Source organism: Chinchilla lanigera, unplaced genomic scaffold (genome assembly GCF_000276665.1).
Source record: "Chinchilla lanigera isolate Chin_1 unplaced genomic scaffold, ChiLan1.0 scaffold00040, whole genome shotgun sequence".
In the NCBI taxonomy this organism is placed as follows: Eukaryota; Metazoa; Chordata; class Mammalia; order Rodentia; family Chinchillidae; genus Chinchilla; species Chinchilla lanigera.
This window is the reverse complement of record NW_004955441.1, coordinates 6,381,611-6,400,132: the sequence shown is the minus strand read 5'-3', so window position 1 is coordinate 6,400,132 and position 18,522 is coordinate 6,381,611. Positions and strand designations below refer to the sequence as shown.

General features: G+C 47.6%; 1 protein-coding gene across 2 annotated transcripts in view; it reads right to left on the bottom strand.

Moving 5' to 3' along the window:
* Window positions 1–610: 610 nt before the first annotated feature.
* The window catches only part of Galm (galactose mutarotase (aldose 1-epimerase)), a 69,003-nt gene continuing 51,091 nt past the window's right edge, over window positions 611–18,522 (bottom strand). Inside the window, exons 5-7 of one of the 2 annotated variants that reach the window (XM_005390886.2) lie at window positions 4,457–4,598; window positions 2,201–2,375; window positions 611–1,610 (exon numbers count right to left, since the gene is read on the bottom strand). In XM_005390886.2, the coding sequence (XP_005390943.1) occupies window positions 1,533–1,610; window positions 2,201–2,375; window positions 4,457–4,598 (395 nt within the window). In that variant the 3' untranslated portion in view covers window positions 611–1,532. The other variant, XM_013517527.1, reaches the window with a different exon arrangement.

Genomic DNA, 18,522 nt, shown 5'->3' with positions numbered 1-18,522 from the left:
CAGCTCCAGGCTCCCAGCATTCGTTGCTGAATGCTCTGCCAGCTTGAACATTTGTCGTCATCCTTTCGTGTGCCTCATCCTGACCATAGAGAGGGTGTGGGCTTGAGGAGAAAGAACTGGAATAAGGGCCCGGCTTTGGGTCCTGCCTCGCAGGCGCATATTCATAGTCTCGGTAACTGCAGCTCCCTTCATCTCACAAGTGAGAAAACTGAGGCCAAGGAAAACCGACAGACCAAAGTTAGCGCTCAGGGCTGCCAGTTCTGAGTCTAACAGTTACGTATCTATCAGTCTCACCCTCCCCAGCCAGTCAGTGTCATTCCAGGGAGGACGTACTACTACTTACGGCGTTACACCGTGAGGCCCTCCCAGGCCCAGTGGAGTACACAGTGTAAGTACTCGGAGAGCCCGTGCTGGAATGGATTTAGAGCGTCCCTGGTTTACTGTCGGTTGCAAAGGAAGAGGAGGTGTGGAAAGCCCAACAGGCTGCCGGTCAGCGGCCTTCCCCTAGGAAAATCTTGGGGTTTCCGTTGGAGAACAGAGAATCCAGAACACACACCATACACCCGCTCCACTTCCCAAAATCCGTGCTGAATGACAGAAAGAACTTGAGTCTTCTGAAGACGCAGGGTTTTGGTTTTATTGCAACTGATTGTAGTGGATAATAGCACAAAATACACTGCTTTAAAAACCACCCCCCAAACCCATAACTGCTGATTTGACTGTCTAGAAGGGGAGCCTCCAGCCTCCGCTAGGTCACGCAACCTCCGCTCACCCGACCCTCAGGTCCAGCCCCTTCTTCCGTGCCTTGGCTGGGCTTTCTCAGCCATCACCAAAGGCAGGACTCTGCATGACAGGCTGCTCAGAGGCACTGCTGATTATAAAGTGCACGCGAGAGGACTGGCCGGCTCTTAAACGCAGCGCAGGGGCCAGGTCCCGTTATGCCCACGGTGGTCCTGGGAATGTTCTGGTGGTCTAAGGTACAGGCAAAGGAGAGGACTCGCATTTGCATGACCTGAACTGAAGTCCTGGCTAAGCCTTTTACGGGCTTATAAGTCCCTCAACCTCTGAGTGTCAGCTCTGTCACCAGTTGGTCACCTGCTGCTTCACAGGCAGAACCTTCTGGAGTGCTGCGCGAGTGATCTGCAGAGGAGGAGCGAAAAGCACGAGCAAGTGGTGTCAGAGAGGAAGGGAGAAGATAGAAAAGAATGAGGCAGTGCGGAGCCTACAAAGGCCTGAGAGTCCGAGGAACCACCTCCGGGCTGGTGTCGGGCTTTGGGTGGGGTCACTGGTGGCTGAGTCCACTCGTCCTCTGAATTGCACAGAGAACAGGACTTGTCATGGGACACTGCCTACAGCCAGTCACTCGAAAAAGAGATCAATATTCAGACGATTATCATGACAGCTACCATTTGTATGATTGATACACAGAATCGCTTTTCCAGTTCTAAGTCTTCACCTGGTCCCTGGACAGGAGACAGGCCGCCGAGGGGCCCCAGCCTGGCCCTGGACCAGGTAGTTATCTTCGCACTTCCTTAAGCCACAGAAAACTTGAACCAGGTGGTGTGGTCATACTCCTCGCCAGGCCGCAGCAGCACAGGAGGAAAGTGGGGCTGCGAAGGGGAAACGCCGTGGTTACACCTTGCCAAGCCGGGCCGCACCGTCAGCCGCTCAGGCTGCGCGTCTGGACTGGTCCCTAGACCTGTGCTCTGGGGACCGGTGCCAGCATGGGACGCGGTGTTATGGTTTGCAGTGGGATGAAGAACTTGGGCTGGGATGAACATCCTTATCACCAAGCACACTTCAACAAAGCAAGACTTTCTCGCTGGAGGAAGCCATACGTTGATGTATGTTCTAGCGTCTCAGGGGCTGGCACTCTGAGGAGCGCTGCTGTAAGTGACATCTCAGAAAGTTACCCGGGAGCAAACAGAAGACAGGAGGGCTCTGCTTAAAAGCCGGGTTGCAGAAAATGAGCGGGCACTGACAGAAACATTACACCAAATAAAGGCTTTGAAGGTACAAGGTGGGAGTTTTCGAAGGACACGGCAATGCCGTGTCAGTAACTTGGTGACGGGTTGTGTGTGTTTCGCCTGACCTGGAGAACAAAAATGGACATTCGAATCCCGAAGTCTCACTTTTGTGTTCTGACCCCCAGCGTCAGACAGTGTGACCGTGGACTCTGACGAGCCAGCCCACGGCTTACCTGATTGACCGCATCGGGCCAGTTCTGGGTCTCGAGGCAGAAACCGGAGTGCCTGGGATACACGGCTCCACCCTTGCCCCTGAGGGTGCCATCCAGGAAGTTGCCCGTGTAAAACTGGACACCCGGCTGGGTGGTGTACACTTCCAGAACCCGCCCGCTGCCACCGTGGTACACCCTGGGGAGAAAGACAAGGCCACATGTGGTCCGGGCAGAAAAGCAGGCAGCGAGGGTAGAAGCTGGGGAGCAGCTCTGGGACAGGAATCAGACCTGGTTCCAGAGCAAGGACAAGGTTGTGGAGGACACAAGGGCAGGAAGAGTGGGACGGACACTCACTGCCTCACAGTTGAAGCAGCAGGGTGTTTTCAGGGTCTTCAACAGCAGTTTCTCTACTCCTGGCTTCTTCGGGGAATGGCAAGACAGATTCACCCAGCCATGGGGAGGCGGGTTGGAAAGAAGCAGTTTTAAGTCCCGGAGGGACTGAGATTATGTATTTATTTACTATTTATTTTGCAGCACTGGGGATTGAACCGAGGGCCTTCGCACTGAGCTACAGCCCCAGAATTTCTCTTATTTTGGCGATGGTCTCGCTGAATTGCTAAGTTGCTCAGGCTGGGCTCAAATTTGTGATTCTGGCTCAGCCTCCCAGCGTGTTGGGAGTAGAGATGTGTGCCACTGTGCCCTTTATTTTTTGCAGTGCTGGGGACTGAACCTAGGACTCCACGTGTGCTCGGCAAGTGTTCTACCCCTGAGCTTCACACACAGTCCATGGGGCTAGGGTTCTTTCTCATAGTTAGAATTCGCTGCTTGGCCTGGTAAAAGAACTTGTCACAGCTTATGAAAATCAAAGAGATTTTTTCTGAATTAAACTATTCCCCTCCCAGACACTTCAGCAGGCTGCTATTAGATCTTCCTAACAGTTCTGTTGTGGGTTTCCAATGATTCACTGTGTCCTTTTCTCTTTTCTTTTATTCTTTCACTTTCATTTATTTTTTTAGTTAGTTTTTTGAGACAGGGTCTCAAAACATAGTTCAGGTTGGCCTTGAACTCACTGTATAGCCAAGCCTGGCCGTGAACTCTTGGTAATCCTCCTGCTTCAGCCTCCCGAGGGCATGGATTACGGGCCTGCACCACCAGGCCTGGCTTTCTTTTCTTTTTTTTTTTTTTAATAAACTAGGCCTTTATAGAGGTGAGCTCTTATTTGGATCTGTACTTGCTATGAAAGGGATACAGACAGATAAAAATCTAGCCAGAGATGGTGGTACATGTCTCTTATCCCAGCTACTCCAGAGGCTGAGGTGGGAGGATGGCAAGTTCAAGGCCAGCCTGGGAAACTTAGCAAGGCCATGTTCATTCCCCAGTAACACACACACACACACACACACACACACACACACACACACACACACGCAGAGTAGTGTGTGGGGGGTCTTACACTCTCACCAAGAGACAAAACACACACATGCAAAAGTTAATACATCCCCTACAGTCTGTGGTCAGCAAAGAGGCTCAGCATGCACAGGATATTTGGGAAGGAGAAGGCCAGGAATTGAATCCGTGAGGCAGGAGGGGCTTCTCGGCTGGTGGCTGGTGGGGGTGCAGGGCAAGCAGGAAGAGGAGGAGTGCGGGAGGGAGGAGCCTGGGCAGGGAGAGCACTCGGGGCCTGGGGGCGGGCGGTCCAGAGGAGAATGCTTGTGCAGTCCTTTCTGTATCTGTTACAGTTTGAATCCTTTTCTGTGCTTTCCTTAACATCTTCTGATTCGGTAAACATGGACTGAGGACTTGCTGTCCTAGCACGGTCTGAGGGAGAGGTAGGGATTCCCAAAGCTGAAGCAGCCGAGGGAGGAACTGGGAATTTAGCAGAAGGAGATGGGGTACACACACATGCGGATCAAACTGGACGTGGGGTGGGGCGAGCTAAAAGCAGCATGGCCTGCAGCCTTGCTGGGAGTGGACAGGGCTAACCGCTGACCTAGAAAAGGCGAAGGGCTCTGGGAGCTCAGCAGAGAGCTGAGCTCCTGAAGCAGTGCGCTTGAGAGGACAGGCAGGGGAGGGGTTCTGGGTGCGGGCATGCGGCAGGTGGGGAAGGACAGGGTCCACAGAGTCCACCTGTGCCGTGAGAGCTCTGCAGAGACGGGGCTGTGGTGTTTCGCCCCTTACCGCACAGCAAATGCTAGCGATATGGCCAGGAGAAAAACCTCAGATACAAGTTCATGTTTCTTTCCCCCAAGGCAGTGGGTAAGTGAAAAGTGCCCTTACCTTGCACAAAAATGCTTTTCTTTAGACCTCTTCAGACAGAAATTGTGGTCGAAACCATCCATGTGGAACTCCTGTAGGTGTGTGCCCAGCACCACTGGCTTTCGCAGGTCAAATGCAGTGCCTTGCACCGGAGCGATGTCACCTAGGGGAGGAATGTGCAGAAAAGGAAGCGCTCACACCCGCACCAAGCTTACATAGTGTCCTAAAGGCCACCGCGTCCACCTCGCAGCCCGTATTCCAATCTGTAAAGGAGTATGGGAGCAGGGATGCCAGGAAGGCAAATACCTTATTAGATCTCCTCAATTAGAATATGTTATTTTATTATTTTTTGAGACAGACTCTTGCTAGCCCTGATCTCCATATTTATTATAGCCCAGGCTGTCCTTGAACTCATGTGATCCTCCTGCCTCTGCCTCCTGAGTGCTGGGATTACAGGCATGTACCACCTCTCCTGCTCAATTAGAACGTGTTATCGATTGCAAAATGCAGCAGCTGTAATATCTGAAGTCATTCAAGAGCAAAAATATACAAAAGAAAACATAATTTCTGTCCAAGCGTCAAGTTGGACAGAGTGATGGCTGTCCTATCCATTCACTCAATTGCCTTGTTGGCATTTCTTTCCTTATTTTTAGTTTTGTGCTGATGGAGACTGAACTCACAGTGAGGCAAGTGCTCTCTCCCTGAGCTTCAATCCCCGCTAACATTTCTAGCTTTACTGCTGAACTATCTCAGGGCATATCACTGAACATTAGCGTCTGTCATGGCTAGGACTGTCAGGCGCTAAGAAAATCCTGAAAAAAGCGATTCCCAAACCATTTTGGCCATACTAGTCAGAGGAACGCTGGCAGCCTCACTGCTATGTGAGGACCCTCACTTCTTTTTTTTTTTTTTTTGTCTCTTTTTCATGTTAGGATTGAACCCAGGGCCTTTGCAATGAGCTACTTCCTCAGCCTCCCAGAGTGTTGGGATTACAGGCATATGACACCACACCCCACTGACTCTCAAGTCTTAAAGGACAAAGCATAAAAGAGACCTGAACAGGACTTTCAGTGGTTGCCACACAACTGCCCCCCCCCCCCAGTGAAGAACATTACTTCTCAGCGTTATAGAACTCAAGGGTGTCTTGACCCGAAGGTTCTCATGTGGTCCAAACTACTCATGTAACAGATGAGAAAACCGTGACCCATATAACCCGGTATCTTTAAGCAGCAACCTATGATGTTGATGTATTTCATCAATTTAAGGCTCTTATTTTCATACTTTAAAACAATCTCGGACATCTCATCATGGTTTAATGGAGAGTTTTCTTCATGGTGTGTTAATTGATGGTGAGCTTTATAACTGATGGCACGTGAGAGGTGATAAAATGTAGAAATTAGTTTGTCACATCTTTTGTTCTTTTTTTGGGGGGGGGCAGGTTTCCGGTACCGGGAATCGAACTCATGACCTTGCACTTGCAAGGCAGGCGCTGTGCCACTGAGCTAAATCCAAACTGCTAAACAAGTAATCAAGGCTTAGAGGGAGAAAGAGGGTGTGGGATTTTCTCGTAAGGCACATGAACTGGAGATGCAAAGGAGACATCATGCACCAACAGGAAGTCCTCTAGACGCACGTGCCAAAACTGCAGTCACGTGGGCGTTCCTCCAAACAGAGTTACTTTGCTCTATCACCTTTCATGCTCCTCCTAACCTTTGGTTCTCTTCTTCCCTGCAAGTCATTCCAAAGGACACCAAATTGTGGCCTTAGCTCAGTTAAAGACGCCCAGACAACGTGAGGAGAGCTGCAGAGCGCCCCTTTCCTGCCCCAGGCTCCCCACCTCCGGCACGCTCTGGATCGTGTCAGAGCCACAGCAGGGGGTCACCCACTCCGCCACTTTGACTCGACCAGCACTTATGAAACACCTACTGTGTGCCAGGCACGTGAGAGCTGGGGACGCGAGGTGGACGAAACGTGGAACCTGCCACTGAGCTGCCTGCAGCCGGGAGGAGGAGAGAGGCGTGCGAGCAGCTCCCACTCGCGGAGAGTGAGGTGCGCCACACAGACGCGGCCGCAGGAGGACAGTGTGACAGGTCGGCTTGGGGGCGACTGCAAGGGTTCGTGTGTGACACTGCAGTGGCTGAGTTGAGCCTCAGCGTGCATGAGCAAGACCGAAGGGGACCGCTTGAGCACAACGTGCTAGGGTGCGCATGCGTATTTGCGTGCGTGCGTACGTAACTGCGTGCATGCGTACGTAAGTGCGTCTTGTGTCTGTGCGTCTGTGCATCTGTGCGTCTGTGCGTGTGTGCGTGTGTGCGTGTGTGCATCTGTGTATAGGGGGAAGGACAGAACACCTCCCAGGAAGGAAAGACAAATACAACTCGACTGCAAAGTCACTGCTCTGCACCTGTTTTTTACATCAGGGCAAGGAGGTTAGATGATTGATTTTGTTTTTATTTAGGTGATTGACTTTCAATCCCCCACTCCTGTTCCTGCAGAACTCTTTCAGAGGGAATATTCTTGGAAGCTCAATATACAAATCATGCTTGTACGCCCTTGATCACGGATGTGTATACAGATACAGGATATAGATACAGCCCTCGCGCTCCAGCTGAAGCCAGCGCGGCTCTGAGCAGCTCAGGTGCGCAGCCGGGGCTAAGAGGCTAGCAGAGGTCCACTCACTCCCTAAATTATGACCTATCCAAGGAGTAACTAACCGCCAGGTCCTAGACTCTTACGTCAAGCACAAAGAATCCCAGGTTCCTCCGCTGCCGGCCGAATGTTCCAGCCATTCTTGAAGAGGAGCCTTCAGTGGTAACATACTTTAGACCTTTTTAAAGTTTTCATTTTGTCCCAGACTTGTAGCATATATTTGAGAGGTAAGTGTAAATGTTAATTGGTTAACACACTCTTTTAGGGTGATGATTGATTTTCCTTCCACGTGGTCAGCCGGAGATACCTGGGGAAGTTGGTGTCTACTATTTCTAGGGGGGAAAGTTAGCATGCAAAGGGGGATTGAAATATTAGGAGGCTAAGAAAAATCCAGAACTTTTAACTTTCCATTAAAAGAAATAAGTAAAAAGAGAACCAGTTTAGCAGCTTAAAGCCTTTGGCTGAGCTTTTGTGGGTTCCTAAAAATCGACAAGAGTTGGGCCGGGGATATAGCTCAGTGGCACAGCGCCTGCCTGGCTAGCATGTGGTTGTGAGTTCGATTCCGGGTCCCCCAAAAAACCCAAACAAACAAACAAAAAAAGACAAGAGGAAAGACAAATCTTTGTGCAAAAGAGGACATACCTTTCTTAAACTCAGAGCTGCTGTCCAGAGATGCAGCATTCCTGGGGTCTGAGGGGTGGGGTCCCTGAGTCAACGCAGCTTTGGGAGTGTCTGGGACACAGAGCACCTGAGTGAGACAGCGACACTGTCCTGCTGCCCCGGTGTCCACTGTCCAACCGAGGGAATTTGAGAAGCTCACAAAAGAACCCTTCCTTTCTCTTCTACCAGAGTCAGCTTCAGGGAAAATTAAGGAACACAGTATTTTTAAAAAATATATATATATAAAAAGTCTATTTCTTTTGGCTTGGCTCTTCTTTTACAAAAGAGTTTTTGAACAGGTAACAATGATCAACTTAAATGGCGACAAATGTAAATGGTACAAAATGCTCTGCAGTGAGAGAACGTTCCCCTTCTTTATTCTCCACATGATGCGTTCCTTGTGCAGAGGCAGCCATTGTCATCTGTTTCCCATGCACCCTTCCAGAGACGTTACAGAGACATCCAGACATCTCAGTGTACACACACACACACACACACACACACACACACACACACACCACATAGCAGTTCATCACCACCTGGTATTTTTTTACTCGGTATATCTCAGAACTTGTTTCTAAATTTATCCCTGTGTTTTATTAGACAACTCTGTGTGCACTCATTTTTCTTTGAAAATTTGTTTTCTAAGGCTTCTTGTCAGAAAAACTGTCTCATCTATCTTATTCTTGCCTTTGTTCACAAACAGCTGGGCAAAGAAATTATTTATGGCTGGGCATTGTGGCACATGCCTGTAATCCTGGCACTTGGGAGGCTGAGGCAAGAGGATTGCCAGGAGTTCAAGGCCAGCCTGGGCTACATAGTGAGACCCTGTCTCAAAAACAAAAACAAAAAGGAGATTAAAAAAAAAAAGGAAATAATTTATGATCCTTTTAATTTCATCTGTCTGTGATAATTTCCCTATACTTGTTTTTTTTGTGTGTATTAAATAGGTTAACTAATGCTTTATCCTTTTCTTGCTTCTTTGCTTTTCGGTGCCAGAGATTGAACCCAGGGCTTCCCACATGCTAAACAACTGCTTTATGACTGAGCTATATCCCTCCAGTAGAGCAGCTCTTGGATTGATTTATTATACTGTCTTTTCCTCCTCTGTACAAAATCATAATTTTTGCTTTTATTTTATTAATTTTTTGGTTCTTTCAGGTTTATATTCTTAATTTTTTTTTTTTGTTTTGTTTTTTTTGGTCTTTTTGAGACAAGGTCTCATTATGCAGTTCAGGCTGGTCTTGAACTCACTATGTAGCCCAGGCTAGCCTCAAACTCACAACGATCCTCCTGCCTCAGCCTCTCAAGTGCTAAGATTACAGGTGTGTGCCACTACACCTATTTTCTTAATCTTCATGTTACTTTGTTCTTTCATATTTTCAAGTATCTTGCATTGGACAACTAATTCATTTACTTTTCATATTTTATTTTTTTAAGATAGGTTCTCACTATATAGTCCATACTGGCCTCAAACTCAGTCCTCTGACCTTAGTTTCCCTTACCAGGGAAGGTGCCGCCATGCCTGGCTACACATTTCTTTCTATTTATTTATTTATTTTTTTTTTTTTTAGTACATGTTTGCCGTACATAATGATCATATTCATCCACTTTCTTTTTTGCTTTTTTTTTTGTTTAATCGGGAATCAAACTCAGCACTTGGCACTTGGGAGGGAGGTGCTGTGCCATTGAGCTATACCCCTGTTTTTTTGAGACAGTCTTGCTATGTATTCCAGGCTGGCCTCATACTCACAGTAATCCTCCTGCCTCAGCCTCTAGGATTACAGGCATGCACTATCATGTCCAGCTCCGCTTTCTTGATTAATATAAATATAGCTAGCTTTTTCTTTTTTCAATACATTTGCTATATCAGGTGTGAAGAATTTCCACTATACATAATGAAATATAATACTTCTGTTACTTTACATATTCCAATATATACTACATTTTTTCACTGTTTGTAATTTAATTACACAGGTTTTTGTTTTGTTTCTTTTGGTGTGTGTGTGGCACAGGAGATTGAATACAGAAAACAGTGAGCTACATCCTCAGCCTTTTTTACTTTATTTTTTGGGGTTTCTTTTGTCTTTTTTTTTGTTTTGTTTTGTTTTTCCAGTACCAGGAATCGAACTCACGACCTTGCGCTTGCCAGGCAGGTGCTGTGCCGCTGAGCTAAATCCCCAGCCCCGCTTTCTTACTTTGAATCAGGGTCTTGTTAAATTGTCCAGGCTGTACTCAGACTTATTCCCCTGCCTCAGCCTCTCCTAGCTGGGATTATAGATGTGCACCACCAAGCTCAGCCTATATAGCTATTTTCCAGATATTCCTAACTTGGAGATTTGATTTCCTTTTTAATCCAAGAATTATTAAGTGTTAAAACAGTTTCTGGTCAATACTGGCTATATTTGATAAAATTGTCTAAGGTCTTTTCATAGTCTTAGCTATGATAACATTTTTGTGAACCTTCAAATGATAATTGCTTTGTTTAGCATCATTACAAGACATCTTACATGTAATTTAATGTTTTCTGTCTTGGGTGGAGCTCAGTAGTAGAGCACATGACTTGCATGCATGAGGACCTAGGTTCAAACCCCAGTACCACACAAAAGATGGAGACTGCTCTGACTTGCACTTTTGCCTTCCTGGTTTGCTTTTGGGTTCTTACGTATTTTCTTATATACTTTCAACCTTTCTGAGTCACTTGGTTTGTAGATGGTATTCTATTGAGTTTCGAAATTAAATCCAAGAGATTATTTAGTAGGGGCATTCAGTGGAATTAGGATAACATACATAAGTTCTTATTTCCATCATTATTTTTTTATAGTATTGCATATTGAATTCAGGGCCTTTACACTGAGCTACACGCCTATTCCTTTTAAAAATTTTTATTATGAGACAGGGTCTTGCTAAATTGCCCAGGTTGGACTTGAATTTGTAATCCTCCTGCCTCAGCCTCCTGGAGAGCTAGGGTTATGAGTGTGTACCACCTTCCTCACTTCTAGTTGTCATTTTAAAACTTTTAATCTTTTACCGTATAGTCTGTGTTTACTTGTGTGTTTCTGATAATTTAGCAGGTTGGTTTGTTTTGTTTTTTTTTGAGACAGGGTCTCACTATGTAGCCCAGGCTGGCCTGCAACTCATGGTGATCCTCCTGCCTCAGTCTCCCAAGTGCTGGGACTACAGGTGTGAGCCACCACGCTCTGCAGCTTGTATTTTTCAGTTAGTGGTTATCTTTATTTAGTAAGTAAGAAACTTCAGCATACTGTACCTAAACCTTCAGCATTTGTAAGTGGCTTCAGGATAATATACCAAATCTTGTTGTTAGAATCTGCTCTCATCTTAACCATCCTCTCTTTCCTCCTTGCTTTCTGCTACCTGAGTTAGATTTCTAATACTTACAACTGAAAGTATTCCGAGAGGCACTTGCTTCCCAGTAGATGGCGCAAGAGACACGAAAGAACTACCCATACCCCGTCCGCTTCACACAGTTGACTCAGTCCTGGAAACTCTGATCAGTTCTGAGACAATTAATCGTGAACATTTGGGGCCTTTAAGGTCAAAGGCCAAATCCTGGAAAGGAGTGGCTCACCTGAGTGCTTATGTAAAGTTTCTTTGATCATCCACCTCCAGGTTGTATTAATTAGCTTTCCTTTCTCTTGGACACAATACCCGACACCCACAAAGTACAGGAGTTTAATTTGGCTCACTTGTTGTTGTCATTGTTTTAAGACAAGGTCTTGCTGTGTGGTCCGGGGTAGCCTTGAACTCACTATGAAGCCCAGGCTGGCCTTGAATTTGTGGCAGTCCTCCTGCCTCAGCCTCCCAACTGTTAGAATTATAGGCGTACACCACCGTGCTCAGCCAGGCTCACATTTTAAGGGGATTCAGTCCATTGTCTGGGGGTTCCCAGGCAGAAACATCAAGGCGGGAAGGCACAGGGGGGTAGATGCACAGTTTATAGGAGCCAGGAAGCAGAGCAGAGGAACAGTATCAAGAAAGAAGGGGAGGGGCTGGGGATTTAGCTCAGTGGCACAGCACCTGCCTGGCAAGCGCGAGGTCGTGAGTTCGATTCCTGGTACCGGAAAAAAACTAAAAAAAAAAAAAAAAAAAGAAAGGAGGGGCCAGGGACCATATACACACACCCAGACAGACCCGGAGGTGTGCTTCACTAATCCCCTGGGCTGATCACATTGACAATCCAAGTCCATTTTAACCATCACAGAGACTGACATTCTGTTTCAGTGGTCATGGTGGGGACAGGGTCTTATTACATAGCCCAGGCTGGCCTGGAACTCACAGATCCTCCTGCCTCAGCCTCCCAGTGCTGGAAGTGCTGGGATTATAGACATGTGCCACCATCCCCAGAGGACAGTAACTTTAAGACAACGGTGATTCCTATGAATCAATTACAGTGCTGGAAAGGAGTAGCTATGCTCATGGGTTTAGAAAGATTTCAGTTTTACCAATGCATATTTTGAGTGGTACTTATGCTTTCTTCCCTAGTATCTGGTGTTCATATTTAATTCTTCTTAAAGTCCTATTTGACTCAAATTCTAACCCTCGGGTCAGGTGTTGTGTGATTGTTCCAGGCCGGTCAACACTGATCTTACGTATTCCCTTCCAGTCTGACTGCAGGTAAAAGACAACAAGAAACAAAGAGGAACAACGATTTTCATGTCGGAAGGAGGCGGGGCATATCCAGGGCCGTTTCTGCAGACTGAGCAATGGACAAGTCAGTGTTTGCCTCAGCTTTTCCCTCCATCAGACCAACTGCTGCTCTTTGCTGCTTTGGACATTATAAGGAAAGATTTGACACGTGATATTCTTGGACATCCTCCAGAGATAGCATAAAGGACAGTTGTCAGGATAACTTACATAACACAGCAGAGACTAGAGAGGGTAGGATTACAGGCGTGCGCTACCATGCCCAGCTGGAAACAGGGTTTTTTTCTTTTTTTTCATTTTTTTTTTTTTTGGAAACAGAGTCTCACTATGTAGCTAAGGTTGGCCTTGAACTCACTGTGTAGTCCAGGCTGGCCTCTAATTATGGCAATCCTCCTGCCTCAGCCTTCTGAGTGCTGAGATTACAGGTGTACACCACCACCCTAGGCTGAAACGAGGTAATTCTAAAATGAAACTTCTGCTAAATGAGAGAGAGATGGTGGGGGGGTTCCCAGTCAGCCTCTTCCAGCTGCACTCCCTCAGGTATGTAGGAAACAGAATTTATCCCTCAGATCCACCATGTCTTTGGACCATTTCTCACAACTGGAAAACCCTTGTGTGTCTGCTACTCCCCCATCCTGGCAAAGTCCGACTAATCACTTCCTAGGACTCTCTAATACGCGTCCTTCGCCAAGGAGTCTCCCGTTCATGCCAGAATGAATCCATTTCCCTGCTTTGTCCCCGTTTGCCGAGGACAGAGTTTCCCAAAGCATTCATCGATTATGGGATAATTATAGGATTAGAGCAAGCTCTTTGTGGGGAATATGAGCTCCTAAAAGGCAGGAATTGGCCTTATTTATCTGGGTCATTTCTGGGCCTTTACTTGATTAAAAAAACTGAAGAATGAATGGAGTAGAGGCAGAAGAAGCAGGTGCAACTGTGAATGTGGTAGATCCGAATGCAGGATCTAGAAAGGCCCTTGGGATGACCTCATCCAGAACCTTCGCTCTGTCCTTGAGGGGCTGAGGCCCAGGCAGGGAAAGGGGCTTGCGCGACGTGACGCCTCCAGCAAGTCCAGGCCTCCACGCGGGACTTCCCGGGTCGCTCTGGGCGTCTGACAGGGTGACAGCCCCTTCCATCCCCAGCCCGCAAGTGCTCTCGGGCTTTCTCAGTAAGAATCTGGCAAGGAAACATGCGGTGCTGGGTTAATCTGCATATATGAGTTTGCGCTTTGTGCTAAGAATAGAAAGCGATGTCAGAATAGCTCTCTGAGCGAAGATGAGGGTACAGAAAAGGAAACGGAAGCGGAAAGGGCACTCAGAGGATGCCACATCGCACTCTAGAAGCCACTGGAAGGCTGGAGAGTTGGCAGCGCCCAGTTTCCACGAGGACTCCTTTACCCTCGGGCAGGCTGGCTGAATGTACCTCGTGGTCTGAGTGGAAAAGTCTGGCAGATGCGGCGGGGGCGGGGAGGGGGATCTCGTGCAGAGACAGGGCGCAGCTCGGAGGCAGAGGGGGAGCTTTGCCGGGCGGCACCCTGGTGGTTAGGGTCTGTCGGGAGACAGGAGCGGGAGGGGCACGAACGTTGAGAGCAGTGCGAAGGGACGACTCCACTGAGGGCTTCTGCTCCCAGCTGGGGGTGGGGAGGCAGTGAGGTCGGGAGGGGCGCGGGGAGGGAAAGGGTGGGTGGATCAGGACGGTCGGCTCTTGCGGCCTTGCAGAATCACTGGAGCTGAAAGTCAGGCACCTTAAATGATGATCACAAAGACTGCAACAAGAAGTAATGAACAAGCCGAAGGTGTGACAGGTGAGACCGTAGACAGGTGAGCCACCGAGAACATTCAGGACAAGAGCACTGGAAAGAAGGCTCGAGGTCCTGCGAGGTCTCGCCACTCTGGGTAATGAAATGGTCAAGAATTACGACAGGAGCAGGTGCAGTGAGAGTAATCCAGGAATAAAGGAAGTGACCGGGAGGGGAGCCCGTGGGTGAGCTCAGCAAAGTTCCCGTGAATGTCACTCTGAGAGCTGTCTGAGCACTGCAAACCAGACTTTCTAACACTGAGATCTGTCACGTGGAGTTAATCTCCCTCCTCCCGTGTGCATTCTTGACAGTTTTAATAACCTACTCTCTGAAAGTGAAGGAAAAACTGCCCGAATGAAATCCATCTGCCTTGACTCCTACCTCTCACGTACATAAGGGATTCACACGTACGTTTTCTGTGATGAAAAATTCAGCCTCTTTCCCATAACTACATTGCATTTTTCAAAGCCGGCCACACCAACTATATTCCGTTTCATATGAGCTCTTTACAGTGTCATGCGGATGCTGCTTCACTGAACGAAGCAGCTCTTCTCTACCACGCCCTTCCACCATTATGTTCATGTTTTGGAGCCAGACCACCATGGACTTTAATCCCCTCAAACCATGGACCAAATGAAACCTCTCCTTCTTTAAGTTGTGGGTGCTGGGTACGGCGTCTCAGGGACAGGAAAGCTAACCAGTACAGATGGGCCTGAGTAATCGCCTCAACCAACACAATGTGGCACACATTTCTGTGGTTTCTGAGGTCAGATTACAAAATACAGAATGGCTTCAGCCTGGACTCCCTGCTCTCAAGACATCTGCCCTCAGAGGCACACCACCGTGTTGTCAGGGAGCCCAGGTCACAGGAAGTGGGCAGGTGTGGTGTGCTTTGACTGACAGCCCCAACTAGGCCCCAGCCAATACCGAAAGTCATTGCCAAACATGTAAGGGAAGGCTCTGACCTTCGGCAGAGAGCCTAGACATCACGTGTGAGAATGATACACCCCGTCTAAAACGGAAACAGTGAGGTAGTGCAGTAGATCACTAGTGTAAGGCAGTGACTGTCCTGACAGGAGTCTGACCTCTCCCCTTCCCTCCCCTCTTTACACTGCAGAAGTGCCTTTGAGACCAAGAACACAAATTCTGGCAGTTATTTTTGGGTGGGGAGTGAACAAACACAAACTCGTTCACTCATCAACTTTTGAGTATCTTCTGTTTCTATGGTTAGCATGCCCTCACAAAAGCTCGAATCTGGTAGAAGAGACAGACTTAAAAAATAAAAATGTATGTGAGAACGTGACAAATGCCATGAGCTCTGGTGGGCCAGCAGTGGTTTTCCAGAGGGCGACAGGAGCCCGATCTTGGACGGACTGGCTCCCTGGACCCAGCACAGGGGATAAGAGCACCGGAGCGGGCTCCTGCCCCTGGGAGCCCGTATTTGGGCACAGACATGGCACATTTCTGTTATAGCTATCCTAGGGGCTCCTAGCTCTGACTTCATTTTTTTTTTTTTTTTTTTTTGCAAAAGATTTAAGACATAGGGCAGAAGGTAAAATGATTTGTCAGGTGAGCCGCTGATAAAACATGGACTACTGTGAATTTCTTTTCTATCATCTTCTTTTTTTTTTTTTTTTTTTGCAGGGCACAACACTCAGAAACTTCACATGGGGTGAATTTTAATTTCAAACCTTTAATTTCCGATGATCTGAATACTTCTTTCCCCCGCCTGGTGGCCGTGTAGCTCTTGACTGAGGAGAGGAACAGACGGTCACTGCAGGCGGCACGGAAGCCCCTAGCTCGCTCACCTTTCAGCCCCTCCTTCCAGGGCCAGCCACTCTCTCTCATAGTCACACAAGTGACAGACAGTCCCGCCAGACACCTCTCAGCACAGGTACAACTACTGACAGTCACTTTCAGAGAGTAGAGAGAAAAGAAAGGAAAAGATAATCTGGTGTAGATTTTCTAGAAAATTTTTGGAGGGTGGGTCGAAATTCTTATCTCTAGTGATGTTTTTACCCGCTCCTTTAAAAAAGAAATAGTTTAAGAAAATGAAATCTGTTACTCAAAACTTGTTCTCCAGGATTTGTGCTGTTTTTTTGTTTTACTATGCAAAAAAAAAAAAATGCTTTTGCTACATAAGATACTTTTGGATTTAGACAAACTTACTAACTGACCCTAGGTAAGTTTCTATGCCTGTGTAAGATTCTATTTCCCCATTTGCAAAAGACCTCATACTGGCATCTATCTGACACGTAGTTAGGTCAGTCTTCTTCTTTTCTTTTCTTTTCTTTTTTTTTTTTTTTCCAAGTTTTTTGAGACAGGGTCTCACTGTGTATTCCAGGTTGGCCTCATGGCGATCCTCCTGCCTCAGCCTTCTGAGTTCTGGGGGTTACAGGTGTGCACCACCACGCCTAGCCCTTATTTTGTTTTATACCCACATTTCCTCCCTTATTAATATAAAGCACAAGTATTAACTATAGTATCATTAATCACTAACACAAAAGAAAGATGCATTCCTTCTTTGGTGGGGCATAGTCATTTTTATTTAAGAATACTCAGCGTTTCTGTTTTGTCTTTTGAAGATTCTTCTAATGATTTTAAAATCTAGAGCAGTGATTTTTAAGCTATTTTTTAGTTATCAACTCCTTTGAGAATAGTGTAAGTCACAGTCTCTCTTTCCAGTACAATGGGTATGCATATACAAAACATTCCCACAACCGCTGAAGCCCAGCCGCTCAGCCCTGGCTAAGAATCCCTGGCCTGAGCTGGGTGAGGTGGCACACACCCGTAATTTCAGCACTCTAAGAGCCCGAAGCAGGAGGATCACTAGTCTGAGCCCAGCCTAGGCAACTTAGTGAGACGAGAATTTTGAAAGGGGTGAGGGCAGAGTTCAGTAGAAGGCCGCGGGTTCAACCCTCAGTACCATAAACAAAGAGCCCCTGACCTGCGGGCTGGAAAGTGTGTCCCGCCCACTGCTGTGCATCCCAGTGCGAGCTGCTCTCTCCCGACCGCCTGCGGAAATGCAAGTGGATGCAGTCACGCGGCCGGGTGTTTGGTCAGGAGACGCGGCCTGGGAGTCTGCTGGTGGGTTTCACAGGGTCAGTGCAGCAGACGTGTTGCACAGGAACATGGGGGCCTCCTTCTGGGGCCTGGATGACTCCTCCATTATCTTGCAGCACGTAAAGTAAACGTGGGAAAGGCCCAGACGCTTCTCTTAATCTCAGCAAGTCAGCAGCTTTGAGAAACTGCCGAAAAACGAAGCATCAGAGAAACGTGGAAATTGCTCCTAAGGATAACTCAGAAAATAGGGTTGCTTAGGCCAACTACACACCCCTGGGTTTGTTTGTTTGTTTGTTTGTTTATTTATTTATTTTTGGTCTTTTTGAGACAGGGTTTTGCTGTGCAGTTCAGGCTAGCCTTGAGCTCACTTTGTAGCCCAGGCTGGCCTCGAACTTGCAACGATCCTCCTGCCTCAGCCTCCAGAGTGCTGGGATCACAGGCATGCGCTACCACGCCTGGCAGACCTCTGGGTTTAAATAGTGTCAGAAGTCACAATCATCAAATATTTTGTTGTTTTGACACTAATTCTTGCTATGTAGTCCAGGCTGGACTTTAAATTCATGGCCAGTCCCAGATACTCTTGATAGGACTACTGCCCAAGTTAATATTTTATAGAAATGCCCGTGCCACCATGGCTACTCAGCCTCCTGGGCCTTATCTGGAACACAGGGGCCTGCACTTGCACTGCTGGAGTCCCACAGCCAGCCTTGAACCCAGCGACAGCTGCCTTATCCTCTCTGGGAGGTGGGTTTTGCAGACACAGTGCATACTGCCAGTTCCTTGCATCTGGCCCTGCTTAGAGGGTTGATTCCACAAATTCTATTTTTTTTTTTTTTTTTTTTTGGTCTTTTTGAGACAGGGTCTCATTATGCAGTTCAAGCTGGCCTTGAGCTCACTTTGTAGCCCAGGCAGGTCTTGAGCTTGCAACGATCCTCCTGCCTCAGCCTACCGAGTGCTAGGGTTACAGGCATGCGCCACCATGCCCAGCTATATTCCACAAATTTGCTGTCTATGCTAGGCAGGATCCTGGAATGGATACCTGCAAGGAAGGTGGAGGCGTTTTTACCAGGAACCAAATAGAAATAAGTTCCAGTACAAGTCATGCCTGACCCCCTCCTAAGCTTCTCCCTAGATGCTGAGGGCTCAGGGAGATTCAGGAGACACACAGGACCTGGACTTCAGACTGCCAGCCGGCCTTGCACCTTGTGATTAACAGAAGATACAAAAAGTGTTCATCTCAAGCCAAGACTGC